This window comes from Argentina silus, assembly GCF_951799395.1.
Source record: "Argentina silus genome assembly, chromosome: 14".
In the NCBI taxonomy this organism is placed as follows: Eukaryota; Metazoa; Chordata; class Actinopteri; order Argentiniformes; family Argentinidae; genus Argentina; species Argentina silus.
The window spans coordinates 12,450,056-12,474,851 of record NC_139668.1 but is presented as its reverse complement, the minus strand read 5'-3'; the positions used below and the strand labels follow the sequence as shown (position 1 = coordinate 12,474,851).

Genomic DNA, 24,796 nt, shown 5'->3' with positions numbered 1-24,796 from the left:
ACAACAGTTCTATTCTATCAAAAATCAGTGGGTGACAGTCATAGAATATACATACTTAAAAAAAAATATATTAGTTTGTCAATCCATTGCATTCACAAAGACAACAATAAACAATATACCTTGTAAATACATCGCAGCATAGTAGAAACATTTTCAGTTCATCAAATGTGCAGCACCACAGCAAGTCTGCAGCCTAGTTGTCCTTGTTCAGGGCCCAAATGGCTGCTGTTTATGAAAGATTTTCTACAACGCCCAGTGGTGCAGTAGAGGGTATTGAAAAGGACACTGAAGCTCTTCTGCATCGTAAATACACAGTGGATGGGGTGGCAGCCATTTATCATTATCATCATGTCTCTTGTTGCCTTATGCAGTCTCCTTTGTAAGTTACTGTTATCAGTGCCATGCATATGGTTATTCAGCCTCTTAAGCTCCCCAGAATCTTGCTTCTGTACATTCCCTCCCCAACACACATAAGAGACATAAAACACAATACCAGCCAGTTGTCACCGCACTCTGATAAAACATTAAAATAATTTTATTGCATATGTTAAAAAGACCAACATTTTCTCAGGAAAAAGATCCTGAATTGGCTATAGAATATCTAAGTTTATGGTCCAGGCCAGGTTATTGCCAAGCTAACCCAGGAATTTGTAGGACTTATTGACATGTAGGTCTGGACAACCTCAAGATCTGTGCCCTGAATAATAGGGGCCTTTCTTCCTGTAGTCAACCACAAGTTCCTTTTTGTTGAAATGTAGCTGAAGACCATCCTTGGACATACTCTCTCTAGCCAGACGAACCTTACCAGGTACTTTGATTGATTGATGATTATATTTTGTAATGCTCCACACAACCAACTTCCTAATCAGTTCCTTGTAGGCCATGTCATCATCATCATCATCATCATCATCACCGGTGATATAGTGTGCACACATCTTTACAGACAGAACACTACCATAGGTTCGCTGCTATAACTGTGTTTGGACGTGCCTCCAAATCTGATTGGTGTATTCGAAGCCAACGCCTCCTTCGGGTTGTCAAACGAATCGTGCATGTCTACGTCATCAGTGGGGATCTCTCGCATGGGTTTGTACTTCCTTGGTAGGTGTAACAGCAGCGCCCGGGCCGAAAGTCCAAGCCAGCGACCGCAAGCCCGACCGCCACAAGGACACCACGCACATGAACGGTAGCATGGCAGCGTCTTCGAACCGGGTGATGCTTGGGCCGCTAGTTGCTGCCATCGATCAGGGCACGAGCTCGACGCGGTTCTTGGTGAGTCATTTACAAAGACTGATCGCCCTGATCCCTCGCTCCCGTCGCTTCACGGGCGTTGCGATGCCCTTTAAATAACCCGGCAAGCCACCCGATTGACTTTAGAGACTGCTTGGTCTTTTCCGAAATGTATCCTATACCATGCATTCTGCTCCATGCACGGAATGCTTTTTTTGTAATATAACTTATTTTCGTCGTACACAATCGTTCATTCATCATAACATATGGCCTTAAGCTAGCTAGCTAGCCACCTCTACAGTTAGTGCACACATCAGCCATTTGTTAGACTGACTTAATAGCTGACTTAACTGCACGGCCCTAGCCAATGTCGCCTCTACAGGCTTCTGTCTATATTTGACGTACATACCTGTCAGAACTTGGTTGTTATTGATGAGAAAGCTTATTATGATACTGTAAGCCCAGCCCACCAATATATCTTAGATACTGTATATGTCTCTTTGATCATATGCAGCCAGCATGAGAATGTTGTATTCACACTGGCATGACTGCTCATTTTGAGTGTTGGGTATATCATATCCAGACCAGGTTTACAATATCTGTTTATGTGGTCATGGAATAACATTTTGTAATTGGGCATAGGATGAATGTCTATACCATAGCATGATATTGTGTATAGTACAGCTTCCCCCCCCCCCTGGCAAAATGGACAGATCTGATCCAATCATGTTGAGGTGCTCATTCCTGCTCTCTCTTGCTTCCCCAGGTGTTCAACGCCAAAACAGCTGAGCTCCTCAGTCATCACCAAGTCGAGATAACACAGAGTTTTCCCAAAGAAGGGTCAGTGAACGCAGCTGGGGGATACAACAACAAACTCCCCTAAATTAACTGTGATTATATGGGGAGTGCCATGTAGTCAACTTTCATCTTCTGTGATTTGAGGGGTTGTAAATCAAATGTTGGTGATTCACTGCCACCTGCTTTGCTGGAATGTAGCATCAACCCAGCACCAGTGTCTCAGGTCAGTCATATATTGGCACCAGTAAATGGCGTCATGCACCTGAAAGCCATTTACAAGCTGTTCATCTATAGGTAAACCTATTGAAGAAGAAGACCATGCGTTGATCCAATTGGCTGATGACGTCCCACCCTAGTTGACTACACTGGGCCCCTCATGCTGTCACAAATGAAATGAATAAGAAAAAATATCATGAGCCTACGCATCTCTATAGTTCCACTCAACTGAATGACCCCTCATTTCGTAGCTCTCTTAAACTTTAACCTTTTGCCCCTCTGTTTAGCTGGGTAGAACAGGATCCCAAAGATATCCTGCAGTCTGTGTACGAGTGCATGGAGAGAACCTGTGAGAAACTCACCCAGCTCAACATTGACATCTCCAACATCAAAGGTACAGCCCCCCCCCCCCCCCCCCCCGCACACACACAAACTTATGAACAATGTACATGCACACACAACTGTCTCATATATTTTAACACTCACTGTCACTGTTATGCAGCATGCAAACTTTAACCTTCAACCTTTTTAGCTATTGGAGTGACCAATCAAAGAGAGACCACACTGGTTTGGGACAAAGACACGGGGGAGCCGCTCTACAATGCTATTGGTAAGGTGTGATTATTGGTCCTTGGCCAAAAACTCAAAGTAACTTCAAGCTGCCATGCTTAGGCCTGAGGTCCCTCTTGATTCCCCCTTCAGATTTCAAATGACTTGATCCGTTTAAGCCATGGCAGAAACTCTACCTAACCTACTACAAGGCTTGGTTAGGTCAATAGCTACCATATAGCTGATGCCTATGATGGAGATTTAAAACCAATGTAAACTAATGAATGCCTGACTAATTTTGAGATCTACAGTTGGACTGTGTGTGAAGAGTGTTTGGCTTTGCGTGTTTTTTATTTGTATCTGTCATGATTAAACATGCTGGTGATTTGACATGCTGGTTCTCTGCAGTGTGGCTGGACCTTCGGACTCAGTCCACCGTGGAGCGACTGATCAACAAGACCCCAGGGAAGAACAAGAACCACCTGAAGGTAAGAAATCTCATTAGTCAGCAATTTGAAGTAGTATATTGCAAAGTACCATATCTATCTAGATCTTTTTAATCTTTGAGAGGGTGTTAACAAGCGTCTAGGTGACGAGATCAATATGACACCAGTCTCCACAAAGGAGTGCTCACGCACAGCAAATGTCTTTGAAGAGATGTTGCTCCAGTGTTTATGATGAGACCTTGAAGCGAAATGTGCAGGCCATTTAAACCAAAATCGAACGCTCTGAAGTACTGGATCTCAGTCCTGTCGTTCTACTCCCTCTCTTTTCAGCACAAGACGGGTCTTCCTATTAGTACGTACTTCAGTGCAGTGAAGCTTCGCTGGCTCATGGATAATGTGGACGAGGTTAAAGAAGCGGTGCTGTCCCACCGAGCCATGTTCGGTACCATCGACTCCTGGCTCATCTGGGTAAGACTGAGGGGCTGAATCCCAACAGGGATTCAACGTTTATGTAGATGTGCTTCATGATAGATATGTTTGCCTCATGATCCCTTAAGTGAGCCAAATGGTGCAGTGGAGGTAGAAATCTGAGAATGGGCTTGTAATGAATGGAATGATTCAATGGCTTCATTTTGGTGATATCAGCTCTCTTATAAAAGAGACCTTGGTCTCAATGGGACTCCCTGCCAAAATGTAAGGTTCATTTTAAATGAGGAATGGTATCAAAAACACGTGTTTGATACCATTTCTCATTCCATTCGATGTATTACAATCCTCTGATTTCTCCCTCCACCAGCCTCCACTGTTGTAAAGGTAAACTCTCAGTAGTTTGTGCATTAAGATTGTACTTTCTACCTTCTCTGAACTGTTATTTCCTGACTGATTGCCCGCTCACAGTGTCTGACAGGGGGGAAGACTGGGGGCGTCCACTGCACAGACGTGACCAATGCCAGTAGGACCATGCTCTTCAACATCCACACCATGGACTGGGACCCAGACCTTTGCAAGTAGGTGGACACACACACACACACACACACACATTTGAGTGAACTAGTCTATTTACACGTGTGCCTGCTATGTCCTTTTCCTTCAGATATTTTGATATTCCAATGGAGATTCTACCAAAAGTGAGGAGTTCCTCAGAAATCTATGGTCTAATGGTAAGCTCTCATCACTATTCTATTTCTTGTTTTTTTTTGTGTGTGTGTGAATAATGTTATGATGAATCATGAAGTGCTGCCCTGTTAGATGAACATGCTTGTAATTACCATGTAACAAATATGCCATGCTATCGACACTACAAGCTTATTTTTTTTTAATCTCTTTTTGGTGTGATGTAGGCAAACTCTGTTTATGTGGATATATTGAGTATTATTGTACACATCCACTAGGCCTGCGTCAGTGACTGAAGTGCTAAAATGTGTGCAATGAGATTTTCTCTAGAGCAGTGTGTCTCCTTGCTGAGGCTCTTCAGAGGGAATTTTATATATATTTTTTTTCATCGCCAGTTTTGTGGAGTGCATGAACGCGTGTTTGAGGTGTTGTCACAAGTATTATTTCGTGTGCCGTCTCGTTTGTCTCTCTTTTCCCACTGGTAGAAAATATGTTCTAGCCTGGTGAGTAATAGTCTTCATCAATATCTTCATCCTTGCTATTGCTGTCACATAATGTGACCCCTATCTTGCTTCTGTGTACCAAAGTGACTAAGCCATCAAACTGTGCATTTCCAAGCCCCAGAGATAAAGACACAGCCTACATGTGTAGAGAAAGTATTTTTATCGGTCTTGAGATGGATATCTGTTTTAGAGAGTTACCCCTTAAAGCACTTAAAGTTAGACTTAGTGATATGACGTAGCCACAACGTGGTCCAGCGACTACCAGCAGAGAAAAAGCCAGATGATTCACTTGGTGATGTCACACAGCTATCTTGTTGCATTGTCATGCTCATGTGCAGAGTGAAATGTCTTGCTTGGGTGAAGCTGAAACATCTCTGAAGTCATTTCACTTCTCATATCCCTGAGTCTACCTTTAACTGTTCTTTATTATATCTCCCCACGACAAGACATTTGTAACATTTTCAACTCAGATTTGTTGGAAAAAAAATAAAAAAATTGGTATTCAGCAAGAAGGCAAAGAGAGAAGACAGGCCAGTCTGAAACTACAGCAGTTACACACACACACACACACACACACACGCACACATACGCACATACTCCTCCTGGATGACACCAGATTGGAAATGTACTGGATGGGTGTGTTCCTCCATTTTTGTTCCTGTTGTGGCATGCTGCTCTGCTGTTGTTGATTATGCACTCATGGCAATACCCACACCTTGTCCAAGGTCTTTAAAGGTTTACTTCCTGTTTGGCTGCTCCTATGTTCCATAAATCTCTTCACTCTTGGACATATCTTCATTAATGGGGCAATCTGGGATTGGTACATCAATTTTTGGACTTTTAAAATGAATGATATATAACCATTGATTATTGAAGAATCTGACTTAAATGGCTTATGAGCTTGGTTTAACTGTCTTCAGAACCCAATATATAAGCTTGTTTTACTGCATTGTTTGTAAACAATGCAATTGTAAACAAACACTGTATAGCTTTAAAATATGGTTAAAACCAGAATGTTGATCTCATGGATGCATGTCCATGCATCCATAGCTCTGTCTATGAAATTGAGAGTGGTTGCATTCCTCCAGCACCATCCCTCAGCTGTTTACCAAAAAGGTGGTGGGGAGACCGCTTTGTTGTTGTTTGAATTCCAGATTGCACCTTTTAAGGTCTCTAGCCACTACCCACCCAGTGTTAATTGCTATTTATTGGAGGTTAAACCATTACATGTGCACAGGGTTAGGGTCTTCAGGGGAGCACATTTGGATCAAAATGGAACCAAGCCATACACTCTTCTCTAGTTTTAGAGAAGAGGAAAAAGGAAGAATTGCTTAGCCACTGACTGCAGAGGCAAGGATGGATTTGGTGATTTTGGTTACCTTGAGTCCATTGGGAGTGAAGAAATTTCATCTGTGTGCATTTTAAAACGGCCCTCATTCTTTTTGAGATCAAAGCTTTGCTATGTGTCCTCTGTGCTGCTTGATTCCTACAAGATGTATTGTTCTGCTGCTCTTTTTTGTAAATTTGTTATTGCTATATTGTTAATACCTCACCAAGCCAATTTCCTGTATGTGCAAATATACTTGGCCAAATAAAATAATTCTGATTCTGCCAGTATTGTGGCAGAATTCTGTTACATTTCAAGAGGGGGCAGGTATGTTAAGGAAAGGTGCTTCAGCTTGCTGTTGGTAAGACCACATATTGTTAATGCAACAGTCCTCAGTCAGCTCATAAGCAGCTTTTGTCCAAAGTCTTTTCTATATGAGAGATTAGAAACCTAAGCCTTTGTTTGGTCTCGATAAAGAAGGTTATCACTGTTGGAGTTATTCCTGCTGAGTGGAATAACAGAAGGCTTGAGTTTGAGACAAACTGTTGACATGTCTTCTTTCTTTGACAGAAATCGAGCTCTCTTTCTGGCGTGCCCATCTCAGGGGTAAGCGTTGTTCCTTCATTTGAAATGTCCCGTCACTACTTGATTCTTACTCTCTTATGCTGTAGGTTGTAAAAAGTCAACTTCAATCTGGATGATTGGCTAAAGCACTAGAATGTGGTAGCTACAGAACTACATTTTAACTTATGAACACATTTCCCAATTGGGATAAAGACATTTAGCAAAAATGCAAGGGATGGTTCACTTCTTTGACTTACATAATTTTTTTTTTAATGTACTGTATCTTTCATTTTGTCCATTGATGAGGAGAGGACTGACTTCCGTATCTGCTTCCTGTTGCATTTTACCAATCAGTGTATGTTTTTGTTCAGTGTCTCGGGGACCAATCAGCAGCTCTTGTTGGACAGATGTGTTTTAAAGACGGGCAGGCCAAAAACACGTAAGACGTGTGTGTGGTGGTGTGGTGTGTGTGGGGGTGTGGTGGGTGTGGTGTGTGTGGGGGTGTGGTGTGTGTGTGGTCTCTCTTACTTGTGTCATGCATCTGTTGTCCACTGTGATCATGCGTGATAGTTCAGGATATCTTGACAAACAATGACCATGAACTGTAATGTGGCTTTCAGGTATGGAACTGGCTGCTTTCTACTCAGAAATACTGGACACAAGGTGATTTCCCCGCCCCCCACCCCACCCCACCGTGTTTGATATCCTTCAAAAAGCTGGACAGCACTTTAAGGAACATTCCATCCCCTGAACTAGTCAGACATGTCTAAATGTTAACCTGTCTCTTGAAATGTCCATTTGGTCCAAAACTCTTCATCTCTTCACCTTTTTATCTCTTCCCTTTTAATCTTGCAGCCGGTCATGTCGGACCACGGCCTGCTGACCACAGTGGCGTACAAACTGGGTCGAGACAAGCCTGCCTGCTACGCATTAGAGGTAGTGACTTACACCTTCCGTACCGTTTGTCTTTCAGTTGTTAATGCTTTTCATACTGATCGTTGATCGAAGCTGGAAATCGCTGATATCTAAATGTCAAATCTGGATCCTCTGTTTAAGTTCTGGTCTGTTGTTGCTACTGGTGATATTTATACCAACTGATGCTTGTTAGTCGTTTATGTTTATGTTTGATCAATTCCTGTCAGATCTGACCTGATTGCCAGTTCTGATTTGTCCTTGATGCCCATACTGATCTGTGATGGGTTTTTGCCAGGGCTCTGTGGCCATTGCAGGAGCTGTGGTTCGCTGGCTCAAGGACAACCTTGGGATTATTCAGACGTCCACAGAACTTGGTAAGTAATTAAGTCCAATCCTTTGTGGACACAAACAGCACAGCATTTTCCGTAGCACAATTAGTGTTCCATGTTTCATGTTGCCTTCTTATCATGGTGAACAAATAAGAAGGATCTTCTCATCTTAACGTAAGTGACATCTTTGGAGCATACATCTTCTTGAACCTCTCCTGTCCTTGCCACCCCTCTCTTATTCACTCACCTATCCTCTATACTATTTTCCTCCATTCTCAGAAAAACTGGCGGCTGCTGTGGGTACATCATACGGTTGTTACTTCGTCCCCGCATTCTCTGGCCTCTACGCCCCCTACTGGGAGCCCAGTGCGCGTGGGTGAGTACAAGAGCTAGGATTCACATTCATTCGCACATTTTCCTACCCTACAAAGAAGATGCAGATGTGCTTTGCACATGATCAAACGTGGTAATCACACAGAAAAAAATGGGGGCAGAATGAGTTTGCGTTCCGCCATAAATCCATAAACTAAGGTTCCATTGGGTTGCGTAGCTTTTGCGCTTTTCAGTCAATAACGTGAACTCTCTCTCCCTCTCCCTCTCATACAGAATAATTTGTGGCCTGACTCAATTCACAAACAGGAGTCATCTGGCCTTCGCTGCGTTGGAGGCCGTCTGTTTCCAGACTCGAGAGGCAAGAGCTCCTCTTTGTAAATTCAAATAACCTTCTTGGCACCAATCTCTTATGTTTCCATATGTTGTTTATTTCAAAATCCTTTTGAGTCAAAACTGTCTGACTGGATATCATAGGAGATGAATGTTAGCTAGGCTGATTGATTGATTGATGTGATTTTTTGAATGTGCCACAGATCCTGGATGCCATGAACCAAGACAGTGGCATCCCTCTGCATCAGCTCCAGGTTGATGGGGGGATGACCTCCAACAGACTGCTAATGCAGCTCCAGGCAGATATACTCTGCATCCCTGTGGGTAAGATGCCAAATCATTAATTGAAAACAAATTAATTGAAAAAACAATGAGCCATAGGATTTGACTTACCATTTCATTTGAATCTCCATTTGCAATAGCATTCACAATTATTCAGATTCTGATGACAACGATTGTGTTGATGATCTTGATGATGTTGTTGTTTTCAGTGAAGCCGTCCATGCCCGAGACCACTGCTCTTGGAGCAGCCATGGCTGCAGGGTCTGCAGAGGGCGTCAGTGTGTGGAGCTTGAGTCCTGAGGACCTCAGTGAGGTGACCTCCGAGACGTTTGAGCCACAAATCAACCCTGAAGGTAAGGTGGCATTGTAAGTGCTGTCACTCTCTCCCTAATCCAGTGAAATAGCAACTGCAGAAAGGTGTATTATGGAACATTTCCATAGCCCGTCATGATGGATCTGTTGTACTGTGGTAAAGGAATGGAATGTGTGAGAGCTTGTTGGTGTTGCACACTGGAAGGACAGCTGTACCAAATGTTTGCTGTTATGCCTGTGTAAATACAGCAGGTTTTTGATCGCTCTCTCTCTGAACTCTGTAGAGAGTGATGTCCGGTATGCGCGCTGGAAGAAGGCAGTACAGAAATCGATGAATTGGGAGACCACGGAACCTGTTAGTAATGGAAACGGTAGGCTGCCTATTCCATAGCCAAGTGTATAACAACAGGGACTGAGAATGATAGTGTACATTGGTGTCCATGTGGACAGCAACAGAAAGGGGGACTGAAATGATCCTGAAAAGCACATGTACTTTTTTAAGTCCACATTGTCATTTAGTGTGGCAATGCTGTTGTATAGCTGTATCCAGATGTGGTATTTATTTATCTCACTCTGTCTCTCTCTCTCTCTCGCGCTCTCTCTCTCTCTCTCTCTCTCTCCCTCTCCTCTGTCTTGCTTGAATTGGACCTGGACCATCGGCAGGTGAAACTAGCATCTTCAGTAGTGTCCCACTGGGCTTTTACATTCTGGGTAGCATGTTTATGTTAATTGGAGCAAAATACATTGCAGGTCAGTGTCTGCTTTTGCGTGTATGTGCTAATAATGGGTGACAGTATCAATGTGTGTTGCTAAGGGGTGTTCCAGAAAATAGAATGCTTCCTGCATTCCTTCGAGAAAGTTGTCTCGTTCCTTTCCCTGTGAGTGTGACGGAGCAGTGAAGCAGATTTACTAAATTCAGCCACTGGCATGAGGTGACTCTGAATCAGCCACTTGGGAACTCATGTATTCTGATTTCGAACCTCAGATTGGACGTAGTCAGATATCTTTAAAGAATTTTTAAGTATTTTAAGGATTTTTTTTTCTGGAACACCCCCCTGGTGTGGGTGTGGGTGAAGAGGAAGGAAAGGCTAGCCTACTACCCATCATGCATCACCTGCATACTGTAACTTCACACTGTCATTCTGAGACAGACCTGAAACTCAAGGGATAAAAATGATTAAAAAAAAGGTCTTTCCTTTTTCCTCACCTTGATTTAAAATTAATTTGATGTTTTGGCATGTAATCCAGACCATTCTGAAGTGGGTGACATTCAGCCCCTTTGTTTTGGGGTTTAGTTGCAGTCATTGCTGCCCTGTAGAAACATCTCCTAGGAAGAAGAAAGTGAAACAAATTATGTAATATGAGTGAACTATCCCTTTAAACAAAGTAAATATGCTCTTGTATTTTGGCATTTTCTTGAAAGTACCACCTGCATACTACATTTTTTAGTTGAGCTGAGGGTCTGAATGGCCAGTTTAAAAGAAAAATGACCACCTGCATTTAAAGCTAATTGTCTTATTTGCTTTTAGTGGTTAAGTTATATCCATCCCTGTCTTACTTTTTGCCATATCTGATTGGCTAGCTCTCAGGTAGCTCCTCCTTGCATTGACAGATTTTCACCCATATTGCAGCCACACTGCAGCACCTACTACCTCCTCTCTCTAAGATTTAGTGCCACCTGCTTGATTTGCACAGCCTTTCCCTGTGTATAAACATGAAATATATGAGTATCAAATGTATAGAAATACAAAACTGTCCCCTCTCTTTCATGTCGTCTTTGTCCGTCCCCCCGTCCCCCCGACAACCAGGCCATCATTAGTTCCTGATCTCCATGATGGCAGATGAGAGGAAAGGAAGGATTGCAGAATTGTCCCTCCATCTCACCGAACCCGGTCCGGTTCCCTTGGTTGAGCTGCGTTCCCAAAACAACATTCCCAGTGATGTCACCAACACTCCAATTCATGTCAATTATCACCTGTGAATCAAACTGAAGTGGACCCCTCACCTGACCAAGAGACAGAGACTGTGAGCCCAAAGGCTGATGGGAAGCGTGGGCTGACCCGATATGAAATAACCTGGCATTCAGGAGTGACATCCTCTGCCTCAGATCCTAACAGATACTGCTGTGTCTGTGTGTAAGTGGGAGTGGGGCATGCACTGTGGGTGGTGATGTGGGCAATGTCTTTCCATTGTTGGTTTTTTTTGTTCCTTGTTTTGTAAATGTACAAATCTGTCAAAGGATATCATTAATGTCAAAGGGACACTTCAAGTTTAACCTCATGCTGTATTCATTTTTTGAAAGCATTTAATAATACAAAAAAAACAATGATATCATAGGTCCTAAGTAAATAACCCCTTAACTCTTATCTTTTTGAGAACACAACATTTTTCACATTTGCAGACACTGGTATGGTGATGAATTTGAGGTAAGAAAATGGTGAAGTGTCCCTTTTAAGGTCATGTTCTCAGTTCTCTCAATTCCTCATGTCACTGTCTATCCACTAAGGACAATCTGCCAGTTGTAACATTGCACCATTTGTATAACATCTTACATCTCCACTTACTGTTGTACTTGAATTCAGTTTCAGATCTTGACAATAATGTTGAGGAATCACCTTTGCAATGCAGGATGTGTCAGCACTTTATAGATTATGTCCTGTGTTTGTCTACGTGGTTGTGAAGGGGACTGAGATAAAGATACTTTTTGGGACACTTTTGCTTCACGCTCTACCTGCTGAGTCTAGTCAGCTTGGAGTCCTGGGAATAACTTTCATTTTGAGGCCCCAAGAATTAGCGATATGTATTTTCTTGCAGGGTTATAGTTAAGGGCCGTAATGACTTTATACACCTGGCTGAATGCATATAAAAATGGAAAAACTGTGAAAAAGAATTGGCCATGTTTGTAAATTGCCATACAAACAACTAATAACTTATTTGAGGCCAGTTGAGTGTTGATGCTAGATTTGTGCTTGGGGCCAGCAACCTCCACCACGAGTGAGTAATGGCAACAATGAAATACTGCTGTACTATACAATGTGCACACTGTGACTGACTGTTTTGTGTTTTCACTGACTACTGTATTGAGTAAACTGTGTCTGTAAATATGTGAAATGAAATATTTATATATATATATACCATTTAGCTGACGCTTTTATCCAAAGCGACTTACATTGCAGTGAGTGCATACATTTTTCAGTATATGGTCCCAGCTGGAAACGAACCCCCAACCTCAGCGTTGTTAGCGCCATGCTCTACTAACTGAGCCACATTAAACTTATGAAGTAAATTGGAGGCCAGTATTAATCTCTGATGAAGGAAGAGACATTTTCTGTGAGGAAACTTTCAAGCCATGCATGTTAGGGTAAATTCCATTTGAATTCTTGAGTTTCAGTTGAATACAGCCCTGATTGGCTTAAACATTTGTTTCATTGGTTGGAACTCAATGATTGAGAGAGAAATTGATACATATAGTTACAATACAAGCTTACAGTATATGGGAGTGAAAGTCATTGCACATCTGTGAATGACCTGTGTGCGCGCGTGTGGATTTGTATGTGCATGCGTTTGTGTGTGTACAGTATGTTAACAAGGTCCTTTCCGAATAGTTAAGCAGATTGAGAGAAATGTATATGTACATGATTCATACTGTAGCTTAAGTAGAGATTCTGTTTAAGGGAGAGCTCTAAACATCAAGTAAAACTATTAATCAAATCCAGTTTTACACATTTGTTTAATATAAAAAACAAATTTACATAGACTTTCTTCTGAATAAGACAAGCAAGTCATGGCTGCAGGAATGAGTTTGCATCAACATAGAGCATAAATGAGTCCTTTGATCTGGTACGGTAGACCACGATCCTGCTCACTGTCTTCTCATCACGTTGTCCCACTGGTGGCCATCTTGATTTCATAAAGGACACAAGGATGGAGACTGTATGAAGGGTAAGCTGGTTCCTGAGGCATCGGTCTCTTGGGGCTGCATCATGGAACACTTGAGTAGCTTCCTCTCCTTACCTTGATCTGCACTGAACTGGACAGGAACACCTAGACTACCTGGTTTCAACTTCTCAAATGAGTGTGGAGGAAAGTGGATGACCCACTCAAGAGTATTGGGAGGCACCCTACACGAGCATGTCTGTCGCCTCCAGAGAAGCCTCGCTCATCTTGTCTGTCTCGTCCAGAGAGGCCTCACTCATCTTGTCTGTCTCCTCCAGAGAGGCCTCACTCATCTTGTCTGTCTCCTCGACGCTGCCCTCCTCCTCCTCCTCCTCCTCACTGAGAGGCTCGCCGGCTGTCCTCTTCACACCTCTTTGCTTTGAAAGGGCCACAGCGTAGCGGATAGTGTACACGTTCCAGTCACAGCTGAACAGTGAACACACACCAGGACAAATTAATACAAGACCAACAAAACACCCACCATCAAAGACAAACACAAACATACACAAAGGTTGTATATACTCACAGTTTGGACAGGTCCTCAAAGTGCCTCTGAATGCTCTTCTGCAGTGACTGAATTGTGGGTAGTATTGCTCCAGACCTGTTGATCACAACACCTTTTAGTGAACTGCAGTGTCTGAAGAACGCATTGTGAAGACTTTGGGCATGCAATTTCACTTCGCCTGAATAGCGTGAATTGGCTTTGAGCAGAAGTGAATTTCCCCAGGCTTCCCAAACAAGGTCAGAAAAAAGAGTGGGAGGTAGCAAATGTACCAAATATTACAGGTAAAAGTTGATGGTGACAGATTATTTTTTTTCTCAACCCTGTGCATTACACATTGACAGAATCATATTGTAGCAAAACCCCTGGTTAGGTGCATTCAAGCTAGGGTCGAACAAAAACCTATATGCGCACACAGAAATTCTCTGGGATAAAATGTAAGAGTTTATTTCAGAGGTGTTTGTAAGTCCCCCTACCTGGCCTTGAGTTTCTGTCCGTGCTGTGTAAGGAGGCTCTGGGCCCAACTCAGGTAGAACTGCAGGTGACCAGATTTCTCCAGGGAAGACGCCACAAAGCCAAGGAGCTTCTCCACATACACATCGGGAAGGGTGCCACACACCACAGGGACTAACACACAAACAAACACGTCAAATACATGCATTAATCAACCCAAATAATCGTCCAAGAATGAAGCTTCTAAGCATGTGGATTGTCTGCTTGTCGGTGCACTCTTCTACAAATGTTAATGTACAAATGACTTCCGCTGGAAAACAATGAAAGCCTAATGATCTATTCTACTGATTGCTGACATTGTGGGCCTGAATAACAGGTTCATCTTGTCATAGGTCAAGTGGTCTCCAAGACTGGCTCCTGGCCCAACCCATGAGCACTCACTCTGATGATGTGGCACAGCCTCCAGCACTTCCTGCGTGAGGGCTCTCTCGTTGAGACGGAAGGCCAACACAATGGCCGCCGCCCACTCCGTCTGCCGCACCTGCCTTCGGACGCTGGATGGGGTCACGTCCAAGTCAAGGTCGTAGGGGTCAAACACCAGAGACCCGTCCAGAGAGTAGATCAGCAGGCCCTCAGTGGAGGTGGCAGCCCAGCTACGACCTGAGAGGGAGGGTTGATGGGGAGGGAGAAAGAGAGGAAGGGAGAGAGGGGGACAAGGAAGAGAGATATAGAAGGACAAGAGAGAAAACTCAACATTTGACATGGGATAGCAGTGGTAAAGAAGGACACATTAAAGAAGGCCCAACAGTTGAAAACGTTGTCAATTTAGACTTCTTTCTGCAATGCATTTCTATTGGCCTGGCACTTGTGAGTAGAAACAGACAACCACATGTCATTCTGATACCTACCAGTAGGGGAGAAGCGAAGGGAGGTGACCCTGATCTCAGGCTTGAAATGGCGAGAGCTCATGTCTCCTACAATGTAGAGTGAGAGAGAGAGGGACAAAGAAAGACTTGCTGTAGCTACTTGTTGTAAATACATGCGGTATCTTTGGAACGCAATTAGTGTACACATAGGTGTTGGTCTGTACCTTTCTTCACACCAGGCAGACTGAGTTCTACGCCCTCCCCATCCCCCACCCCCTCATCCACCAGCGCCAGACTCCCAAACTCTGTCATCTTCCGCCGGTCCAGGAACTCCTGCAGTAGACAACATTAGCGTCAGTTAGCGCCAAACACAAGTTGTTAAGACGACGTATGATATTCTCTATGAATCGGTGGTCGCTACTGTACCTCCATAGCGTCCAGGGACAGGTTGCAGGAGATCTCAAACTTCTTCATGAGGATCTGTTCCTTGATGTTGTAGATGCAGACAAACTTGGACTGCCCCCCAGCCAGGATGGACTCCCCATCCGCAGAGTAGCACAGTGACGTGAAAGACCTGCACACGCACACACACTGACTTACTGTCTGATTCTTGGGTGGGATCAACTCAATCAATGGGTTTCAAAGCTCATCTCGATGTGCATGGGTCATTGCCACGTTGGTAGTTATATTTAAAACGACCTGGTGTATCATGGATTTCTTTAATCCATTCAATTATAGATTTCTAAATACACCCACACATGCTCACACACACAGTCCTGTTTTACTCACTTGCCCTTGGCTGACTGTTTGGCTGTGATCTTGTCGGTCTCCTTGCGGCCCATCTCCAGGTCGTGGCGTCCAGAAATGGAGCCCGCTTGGGCGGCTGTATGAGGGTTCCAGAAGGAGATCTCCCCGTCCAGAGTGGCCACGGCCAGCTCCTCACCGTCCGGCCGGTACGTCACGGCAAGGCCTGGACAACCACCACACAGACAAAGTCAATCAGTGACCTTTCCATCATTACTTCACCCTTACCTTGGGCAGGTCCTATGATTGAATCAGTGTGGATTTGGGTGCTATCCTAGCCTGGGGCAGGTGGTCACTAGGCACTATGAAATTAGATGGTGTCCATGTTTCCCATTATTTTAGGATTGAGACATATAGCTGGATCTACACAACAGATTGCCCGAAACAGGGCCTCTTCCCAGTAGGTCAGAAATGTTATTTTATTTTTGGAGTGAACTGTTAAATATGACCATCAAGGTTCAACAACTGTGAGGTAACCAACTGGTAACTGTGGTGTTTTACCGTCAGAGGTGAGCTGCAGAGTCTCTTTGGCCTGCCAGCTGTCCAGCATGTCCCAGAGGCGCACGGTGCGGTCCCATGAGATGCTGGCGAGAACAGACTGCACAGGACTGAAGCACAGGCTGCTGACTGGGCCCTCGTGGCCCCCCAGGACCTAGCCAATCAACACAGAGAGAGAGTTGAACATCCTGCTAAATGTCTTCATCATATAAAATCACAAGAGAGAGAGAGAGAGAGATTGTGGTCATATCCTGTTAAATGCCTCATCACAGCCAACAAAGACAGAGAGTTTCTTCATATTTATGATATTGTCCTGCAAAGCCACTCCACCAATACTAGACAAAGTGATTGAATGTGAGCTGTGGCCTCTGACCTCAAGCAGTCGTCCTGTCTGCATGGACCAGATGAAGACCTCAAAGGAATCCAGGGCTCCAGCGCTCACCAGGTCCCCGCTCACGTCCACCGCCAGGGAGGAGAACTGGGTTGGCCGTGGGGACGTGAACGTCCGGAAGTTACGGTACCTGTAGAGATACACAAGCATTAGCATGCTCAACCAGAAACAAGTATTGATTTCATTTTAAAAGGTGCAATATCTAGCTTTCTCCCCTTGAAAATGTCACCAAATAACCATGCTGAATCACTACTTATGATGCATCGGCAGTCTGTGACTGTGCCAAGACCCTGCCCTTCTGCCTGAATTTGCGTTTCCAAAATTTGGGGGCGTTTCTGGGCATCTACCACTTCCTGTGTAGTGTTACCACTACAGTGCTGGAAGCCGACCTAAGCAACGGAAGCCTTTGTGTGCAAATAAGTTTGTAACGTGTATTCTGATGATTTTTCCATCGCAGTTCCCATTCTGGTCAAAAGAGGGCGCAATCCTGGAGATGGTGCATTTATTCATGTATTTGTCGTCAATCATGTTACTGCTTTATTGTAGCAACGTAAGTGCAAGAGGGAGATGTTCAAATGAGTGTTGTGTGGCTCTTACCGGTGCAGGTGAATGTTGTGTGACCCTAACCTATCCAGAGGTGTGTTGTATAGCACTTACCTGTGCAGGTCAAAGGCTCGGACCGTTCCATCCAGGGAGGCACTGACAATGACAAAGCCGCTGGAGGTGAAGGTGACGTTAGTGACACTGCTGGTGTGCTCGGTAAATGTGACAAAGCACAGGCCGCTGTTGGTATTCCATACTTTCACCTGTGAGGAAGAGAGAATGGCTCTTCTTATTTAATCTGAAAAGCCCTTGACAGTATTCACATATCGGCTCATACAACTGAAAATTAATATTCCTTTTGATTCTATACTTAGAGGGTTCATATACACATTTTCACCAATGAAATTCCGAAGACATCTCCATAACTTTTTTTTTAATCAAACGACTGAGCGCACCAAGATGAGTCTCCTTCACAAAGGACATGGGGATTCTTTAAAAATAAAATGTGAATGTTTAGACAAGAGAATATAATTTTGGAATTAGCAAACTCTATACCTTAATTTTGTGTGATGCGACATGGCTCCAGTGCTTGCAGTCGCATTGAGTGCGACCAACAAAAAAATACACTGAAAGTAGCAGCAGCCTGATATGAACCAACAAACTAATACATTCTTAGACATTTCCATGACCTTTTAGATAATTAAGATTATCTTCTCCTGGAAAACAACACTCCCTGTACAAACACATTCAGTCAACACACGGCTTGTCATTTGTAGGTTGGCACAAAAGATACAGCAGCCCGAGAACTCACTTTCCCATCATCCCCTCCTGTTGCAATGTGCTGTCCATCAGGGGAGTAGGCTAGGGCGGCCATGTTGTTGAAGTGTCCCTGCTGCTTAAACACGTAGGATTCACTCTGCCACTCCCAAACCAGCAACTGGCCGAGCCCTGGGGAAAAAACAATACGTGTGACAGGTTTAAGCTGCAATCTGTAACTTTCATTTCACCCAGTGGTATCAGAGGTATTCCCAACATGCTTTACCTTGTGTGCGCAACTAATTTCATAGAGAAACCATTGCAAATCTGGGTGCAGAACACATTGTTCCAGACATCATGAATCCATACCTGAGCAGCCAAAGCCTATCCAGTCACCAGAGCAGTTCATGGACACTGTGGCAATCCTCTGGTCTGAAATACTGTCAGGACACAAGCACATAAACTATCAGATCTTCTGCAATGAACGTATACATATGGAAACTACCTATTATGTAATGGTATGAGCATTCAGACATGACAGTGAGTGAGCGTGTGTTTGTGTGACCTCTGACCTGAGGGAGTGGATGAGGTTGAACTCTGGCAGCTCGTGCAGGTGGAAGATGCCTGAGGAGAATCCTGTCACCAGGATATGTGTGGCCTTGTGGAAGGTGGCAGCCGTCAGGTTGTTGAAGTCGCCCTCCTTGTTGAAGAAGTGTCTAATTGACAAAAAAAACAACAGCAACACTTACAGTTGACCTGACACACATCAATCAATCAGTCGGTCGGTCGGTCGGTCAGTCAACCAGTCAATTGCTCTTCATAGGAAATCTAGATAGAGTAAGATGTGTGCATGGAAGCTGGAACGTAAATAGCCTAGCACAGACATGTGGAAAGAGAAGAGGCGAGTAGCCTCAAACCGTAGGGGCCAGGTTTAAGAGGGAAGATGGCTTACTTGCTCCTCTGTTTATATCTGACGTTCTTGGTCCCCTCCTTCTCTTTGGGTCGTTCAGCTCTCCCTCTGACGACCTCCCCTTTAGGCTCTCCATTCTCGTCTCTGTCCCCCTCTTCCTCCTCTCCTGCACTGTCCGTCTCTGCCGGTTGCCTGGTCTCCTTTGCTCTCCTCAGCACCAGGCCGTCCAGCTCAGTGTCACTCTCCCACACACACAGCGTCCCATCCTGACTCACTGTGTACAACTGAAAACACACATCATTATGTATGACATATATATGCATGCTCACCAATGCACGTCACCCTGCACACACACACAAATTTGCACTCTCTATGTACACCTGCAAACACACATTTCAAGTATAATACTGGAAATGAAAACTTACGTCTAAGCTGTCTTTCTCAAAGAAGCAGCCCACAATGACGTCCTTGTGTCCACCCAGGGCGTAGTAGATAAGGTTGCACCAACGTTCAGCTCCAAATACCCAGGTAGACATGTCTTTGCTGCCCACCACAAAGCACCTGTAGGGGGTAGTTAAAAGCACACTTAGTGTTGCCCTCACTGAGCTGCTACAACAAGAACATCACTTTTTAAAAAAAAACTTTTTAGAATTCAAGAAGTGCCAGACACTTTCTAAGGCTGTTTAGTGTTTTGAAAATACACTTGGCTAACAACTATGCCACAATAAGAAACACAATAATAAACCCTAATCCTGTTGTATAAATGTTGGTTACTCACTTGGAGTCATCTGTCCAGTCTATACAGGTGGTCTCATCGTAGGGCCCATAGTAGCTCTTGTCTAACACAAAGGCGTTGAACTCCCGGTTCCTCCCGGGGGCATGGTACATTAGAGCTACATTCTCCTTCGTCACCACAAACTTCCTACGGAACAAATCCACAACCAGTCAGATAATGTGACTGAAATATGAAGGGATTTAAATATATATATATATATATATATATATATATATATATATATATATATATATATATATATATATTATAAGATTATGAAATGCATGAAGTGATATGTAATATGTAAGTGCGTATACGAAGTGTGCACTTTTTTTTTTAGGTGATATTACAGTAAGTGAAGACATTGATGCATGGAAAATGGCAGTGTTGTCTTAACAAAGTTACAGTTCCAATGATGTATGTCTATACCGTTGGCCATGGAAGAGCTATTTTGAGTTTACATGAGTCTCAAGTGAGGGGCATACCTTCCATCAGGAGAGAAGCGCACACTGTTGACGGATCTGTGGAAGTGGAAATGATGCAAAACAGCTCGTGTGATCAGACTGACCAACAACGCGGCTCCATCTGTAACACACGGACACAGTATCTTTACAAAAATATAACCCATAACAAAAAAGACTCTTAGTACTTTAGGTCTAATCAGGTCTCTAGAAGTATACCTTCATCCACTAGTATGGCCAAGTTTCCATCGGGGGAGAGGCCAACACATGAGATGTTCTTGGTAGTGGACACCGGCAATGTTTCAGACCTGTTGCTGTGAGAAAGAGGGGAAAAAAAGATCAGCTTTCTCTTCTTAAACTTGACTAACTAACATGTACAACTGTTCAAGCACTTGACGTCCTAATGAGGTTAGCAATTAAACTAACTTTTTAAGGTCGAAGACGGTGATGCGATTTCCAACTGGACTGATCACGGAGTTGCCATCCTTGGAGAAACTCAGATTCCCATGACGATACACAGACCCCAACAGATTGGAAAACTAGAGAGAAACATAAGGGTTGTACAATTTGTTGAACGTTTGTTGAACTTACTTACTAGCTATAAACCATCTGTAGTGGACTATCCAAATAAAGTGTTAAGTGTTACTTTTATATAGTGATAATTAATTTGTTTGCGATAATAGCCAGCTGATTAGCTGAGCTGTACTAGTGCCTGTCAATAATTTTGATAAACCAATCTTGATAGCTAGCAGGCTACTTGGCTAGTTAAATCAAGTCTAGGAAAAGACAAAGGTATAACTTACCCTGTAAGCAAACTTCATTTCAACAACTTAGCTGCTCTGTATATATTACAAAATCTATATCACCATCACCCTCGTAAACTGTATATTATAGAAGTGTATTCATCTCTCTCAAGCATGCCACACACATGTGTTGCGAAGGCATGTGGATGTTGACATTAGCTCTTTCCGGGTTGAATTCGGAAATCTAGAATCAACTACAGTGCCCTCTAGCGGCTATGAATATAGATACAGTAAAAGTGAGGAGAAGAGAGACATGGCATCATTCTTTATTCCCCCAAAAATAAATCCAGTCTTATAAAACAACATATCAGCAAAACATAACAACAAAAACATTTCTAACATCACCCATTAAATAAACAAAACTAAAATATATGTGTATCACGTTTTAAATAATCTCCATGGGGGCCTGTCAAAATGTAGTCCGATCAAATGTAGTTTCTTTATGTCAGGTGATTTTCTCCTTTTATGCTTTCATTATATGAATTTTGTTAATAATTTTGTTGTTAGGGATCAGTAAAGTATATGCCCCCTCTCCTCTCCTCTCCTCTCCTCTCCTCTCCTCTCCTCTCCTCTCCTCTCATGCTCATCCCATCTCATCACAATCCATCATTACAACTGACCTGAAGCTGTCATAACAAACCACTTCTACACAACACTCAAACAAATTTCTCAAAAGAAGTTGACACACTTGGAAACTCGGCCTTATTGTCTCCCATGGCCACACCCTTAGTAGCCTCCACACAATCATCTTGTCCATTTTTAATATCCTGGCTGAATAATTCAGTAACTCTTGTTGCGCTTGTGTGAACCTAGCAGCTGCTACACACACACACACACACACACACACACACACACACACACACACACACACACACACACAGACAGATCAATTGAAGAGGAGGGTTGGTTAATATGTAATATGGACCACTTGAATTACAACTTGTACTGGAAATATGACTAAGCAGACAGCTCCCTATATGACCACTGACCAGTCTAGGGACATGGATATGACCACATTCTAGGGACATGGATTAAGAGTTTAGAAATGCTGAGATAGATTAAAAGAGAATATCAGTATGATGGGAAGTTGTGCATGTTGCTAGTGAGACATTTGTAAATACAGTACAGTATATCACATCACCTCTATGCAGTACAGGAATTGAATTCTCTTTTAACTTTGAATTCCCTGTAGTTGTCATTGTCCCAGCCACTGTTGACTGTCTGCAACTTAGAGGCTGTTTGATGTCATCCCTTCCTCGGCCCTGATTCCTCCCATTCTTCTCCTGTGAAGTCCATGGGTGCATCTCAAAAGTCAGAACAGGCTTCCTCACCTTGTCTCCTACCCTTCATCTGCACTGATGTGAGACAACTGGATGGGCCAGAGCTCCCCGTAGGCATGTACCATATTGTATAGTGACTCTAGTCTCACCAATCCTTCGATTTTGAGGGCAGTACAGATGAAGGAGAAAAGATAAGCAGAGTGGGCCAGATTAGACTCCTGAAATGCAACCCCCCCCCCCCCCTTTTCACCTCAGCGTCTTGTGCCAGAGGTCGAAGCAGGGCACGACGTGCAGCCGCACGTACTTGTGTCCACCAGTGGAGCACTCCAAGCAGCCGTAGACAGTCTCCCTCCTCTGGTGGCCCATGCCACACAAGGCACACGGGCCCTTGGGGATGTTGTGGTTAAGGAGGTTGACCCGCGTGTGTGAGCCCTCTCTCATGTAGGTGGTGGAGACGTCCGTCATGCTCGCAGCCTTCTCGTAGTAATCCGTCACCACGTCGTCCATGTAGGTGTCAGAGTGTGTGAGCTCCTCAAACGTCCTGTCATCTTGAGGGGGAGAAATATTGGTTTTGGGCGGTGGGGGGTTGGGGGAGAAGAAATGTTAAGAATAGCAAGGAGCAGCTGGATCTTATGGAAGAGTTATGCTTAGCACTTTGTAAGCAATCGTTTCCTGAACCCCGAAGCTTTACCAGCAAGATTTGGTCTGATTATTCTTAATTTGTTTTCTCAGAAAGAAGTGCAGGAAGGGAGATTAGGAACAGAGAGGAAAGCACCCCACCTGCTCGGAAGGGGTTGCCATAGACGATACCCGACAGGAACCTGCGCAGCCGTCCCATAGAAAAGCGTCCGATGAAACCGCCCAGCTGCTCTCTGATCTGCTCCTTCTCAAATCCGCCCGACGACTCAGGGGCCACACAGATATCTGATCAGGAAATATACTGTATGGGTGCTATGTCAGGTCTGAGCAAGTATGTGAAAGAGAGAGGCTGAGAGAGATATGGGTAGAGAGAGAGAGAGAGAGAGAGAGAGAGAGAGAAGGGTGGTGGTATGATGAGTTTGTAGATTTCTTACCAAGTCGTCCATCCAGACGAACATACAGTTCAAATATGCTGAATGCTATGGTCGTGTGAGCTGGGATCACAATGGCCTTGTCTCGACCTTTGGGGTTTCGACCATCATCGATCTGAAACTGTAGTACACTGGTAAGATAGGTGTCACAGGGTAATCAACCGTTCAACCATTACCTGCTCTGAGGGTATACATAAGTGTCAGGTGTCAAGGTTTCTGCGTTAGTGTGTGTGTGTGTGTGCATGTTTACCCTCATAGTAGTCCTTCGCATGCCTGCGTGGACAGTGAGAGAACACTGCCGGGTCGTGCGGATACTCTCCATGACAACACACAGAATGCACCGCCCACTTTCCTTGGACTGACGAATCAGGCAGTGATCCATATCCACTTTCCTAAACATAGCGAGAGAAAAAACACCTGTATCAGAAACACTGAACTGATTTTCACCGGTAATGTATTTCAAATGCCTGTTGGTAATGAGAAAACATAACTTGAATACAACAGCGTGAACGACCTTTGAACCACAGAGAGTGTACCTTGAGGTCAATTCCCTGAGTAAAGTTGGGACCTCCACCTCGTGCTTTGTCACGATCCCAAAGGAGGCTTTGACGGCTACAGAGTCTGATCCACTGATGTTGAAGCCCACATCGTTGAGGAGGTGATTTCCCAACCGACCGTTCAGAGCCACATCAGATTTGTCCTCATAGTTGAGTAGCTGATAAGAGGACACACCTGTTTGAAAAAGAAAATTACATTTGAAAGGCATCAGGTGTTAAATTACGAATGCAAAATACAAATGCATTGCATCATGATGGCCTTGTATCTATTTGATTAGATTTTTCCAAGCATGTTTCATGACGTGAGGACCAACCAAAATCCATTCAATTCAGTTCAATATTTGCCGTCATAAATAACCATTTCCCATCTCATTGTACCTGCTGTTATTTCCTTCTCTCCCACCAGGATGTCTTTAAGGGAGAAGGGGGTCGAGGCATACTTGGTCTTCATCCAGAAGTGCCTCTTCTTCTTCCTGGTGACCAAGCTGAGGGGCTGGTAACGGTCTGCCTCGCTCAGACTCGGCACTGGGATCAGACGCCCCGTGTCCCCAACCTGCTTCACAAAGTTCTTGGTCGCCGCGGCGAACATTCTGGTGACAGTGACTCTGGAGAGTCACTGCTAGAAAGGCATGTCAGCACAGGTTCTTTGGTTTAAAGTATCCTTTAGTATAGAGTGGTTTGGTTTAAAGCATCCTCTGTTTAGTTTCTTCCCAGTACTACAACTACAAGTTTCTACAACAAATGTTCTTCTGCACAGATGTCTCCCCAACAGGTAAACAGGTAAATTAATTCAGTGGTGTCCCTTTTGGCTCAAAGCTAATGAATTATGGAGTGACCATGTAAGGGGATATAGGACAAGCTGTCATGTGTTTTAAAGTGATAGTTGCCCACTGCCCTGGCTCTTCCTGTCATGTGACTGGTGAGCTCATCAATGCTTGAGTTCA

The 24,796-nt window shown here is 43.9% G+C and overlaps 3 protein-coding genes across 6 annotated transcripts; 1 reads left to right on the top strand and 2 right to left on the bottom strand.

The window, feature by feature from the left end:
* Positions 1–1,086: 1,086 nt before the first annotated feature.
* Positions 1,087–12,889, top strand: LOC310815004 (glycerol kinase). 3 transcript variants are annotated; one of them, XM_083684604.1, is made up of 21 exons: positions 1,087–1,272; positions 1,997–2,070; positions 2,532–2,638; positions 2,777–2,854; positions 3,202–3,281; positions 3,570–3,707; positions 4,137–4,246; positions 4,333–4,399; positions 4,838–4,855; positions 6,753–6,788; positions 7,118–7,185; positions 7,367–7,409; positions 7,602–7,682; positions 7,957–8,035; positions 8,270–8,366; positions 8,597–8,681; positions 8,857–8,977; positions 9,145–9,288; positions 9,532–9,618; positions 9,911–9,997; positions 11,056–12,887. In XM_083684604.1, the coding sequence occupies exons 1-21, from the start codon at positions 1,180–1,182 to the stop codon at positions 11,064–11,066; spliced, it is 1,704 nt and encodes a 567-aa protein (XP_083540730.1). In that variant the 5' UTR covers positions 1,087–1,179; the 3' UTR covers positions 11,067–12,887. The 3 variants fall into 3 exon arrangements, with proteins under 3 accessions (XP_083540730.1, XP_083540732.1, XP_083540731.1); XM_083684606.1 differs by lacking the exon at positions 9,911–9,997 and having other exon boundaries at positions 11,056–12,889; XM_083684605.1 differs by lacking the exon at positions 4,838–4,855 and having other exon boundaries at positions 11,056–12,888.
* A 76-nt stretch (positions 12,890–12,965) lies between these two features.
* Positions 12,966–21,077, bottom strand: pwp2h (PWP2 small subunit processome component). Of its 2 annotated transcripts, XM_083684394.1 has the most exons (22): positions 20,946–21,077; positions 20,569–20,681; positions 20,362–20,456; positions 20,167–20,266; positions 19,685–19,828; positions 19,332–19,467; positions 18,949–19,190; positions 18,569–18,712; positions 18,366–18,436; positions 18,052–18,188; positions 17,355–17,503; positions 16,680–16,827; positions 16,310–16,460; positions 15,794–15,974; positions 15,431–15,578; positions 15,229–15,337; positions 15,047–15,112; positions 14,580–14,798; positions 14,162–14,312; positions 13,710–13,784; positions 13,468–13,609; positions 12,966–13,434 (listed from the first exon to the last, which is right to left on the bottom strand). In XM_083684394.1, exons 1-22 carry the CDS (start codon positions 20,961–20,963, stop codon positions 13,369–13,371), a joined length of 2,805 nt encoding a protein of 934 aa, XP_083540520.1. In that variant the 5' UTR covers positions 20,964–21,077; the 3' UTR covers positions 12,966–13,368. The 2 variants fall into 2 exon arrangements, with proteins under 2 accessions (XP_083540520.1, XP_083540519.1); XM_083684393.1 differs by having other exon boundaries at positions 12,966–13,609.
* Positions 21,078–22,471: 1,394 nt separating this feature from the next.
* On the bottom strand, positions 22,472–24,441 carry pjvk (pejvakin; the record flags this gene model as incomplete). Its single annotated transcript, XM_083684537.1, has 6 exons — positions 22,472–22,773; positions 23,006–23,149; positions 23,299–23,416; positions 23,546–23,687; positions 23,832–24,027; positions 24,231–24,441. 6 exons carry the CDS (start codon positions 24,439–24,441, stop codon positions 22,472–22,474), a joined length of 1,113 nt encoding a protein of 370 aa, XP_083540663.1.
* Positions 24,442–24,796: the final 355 nt, after the last annotated feature.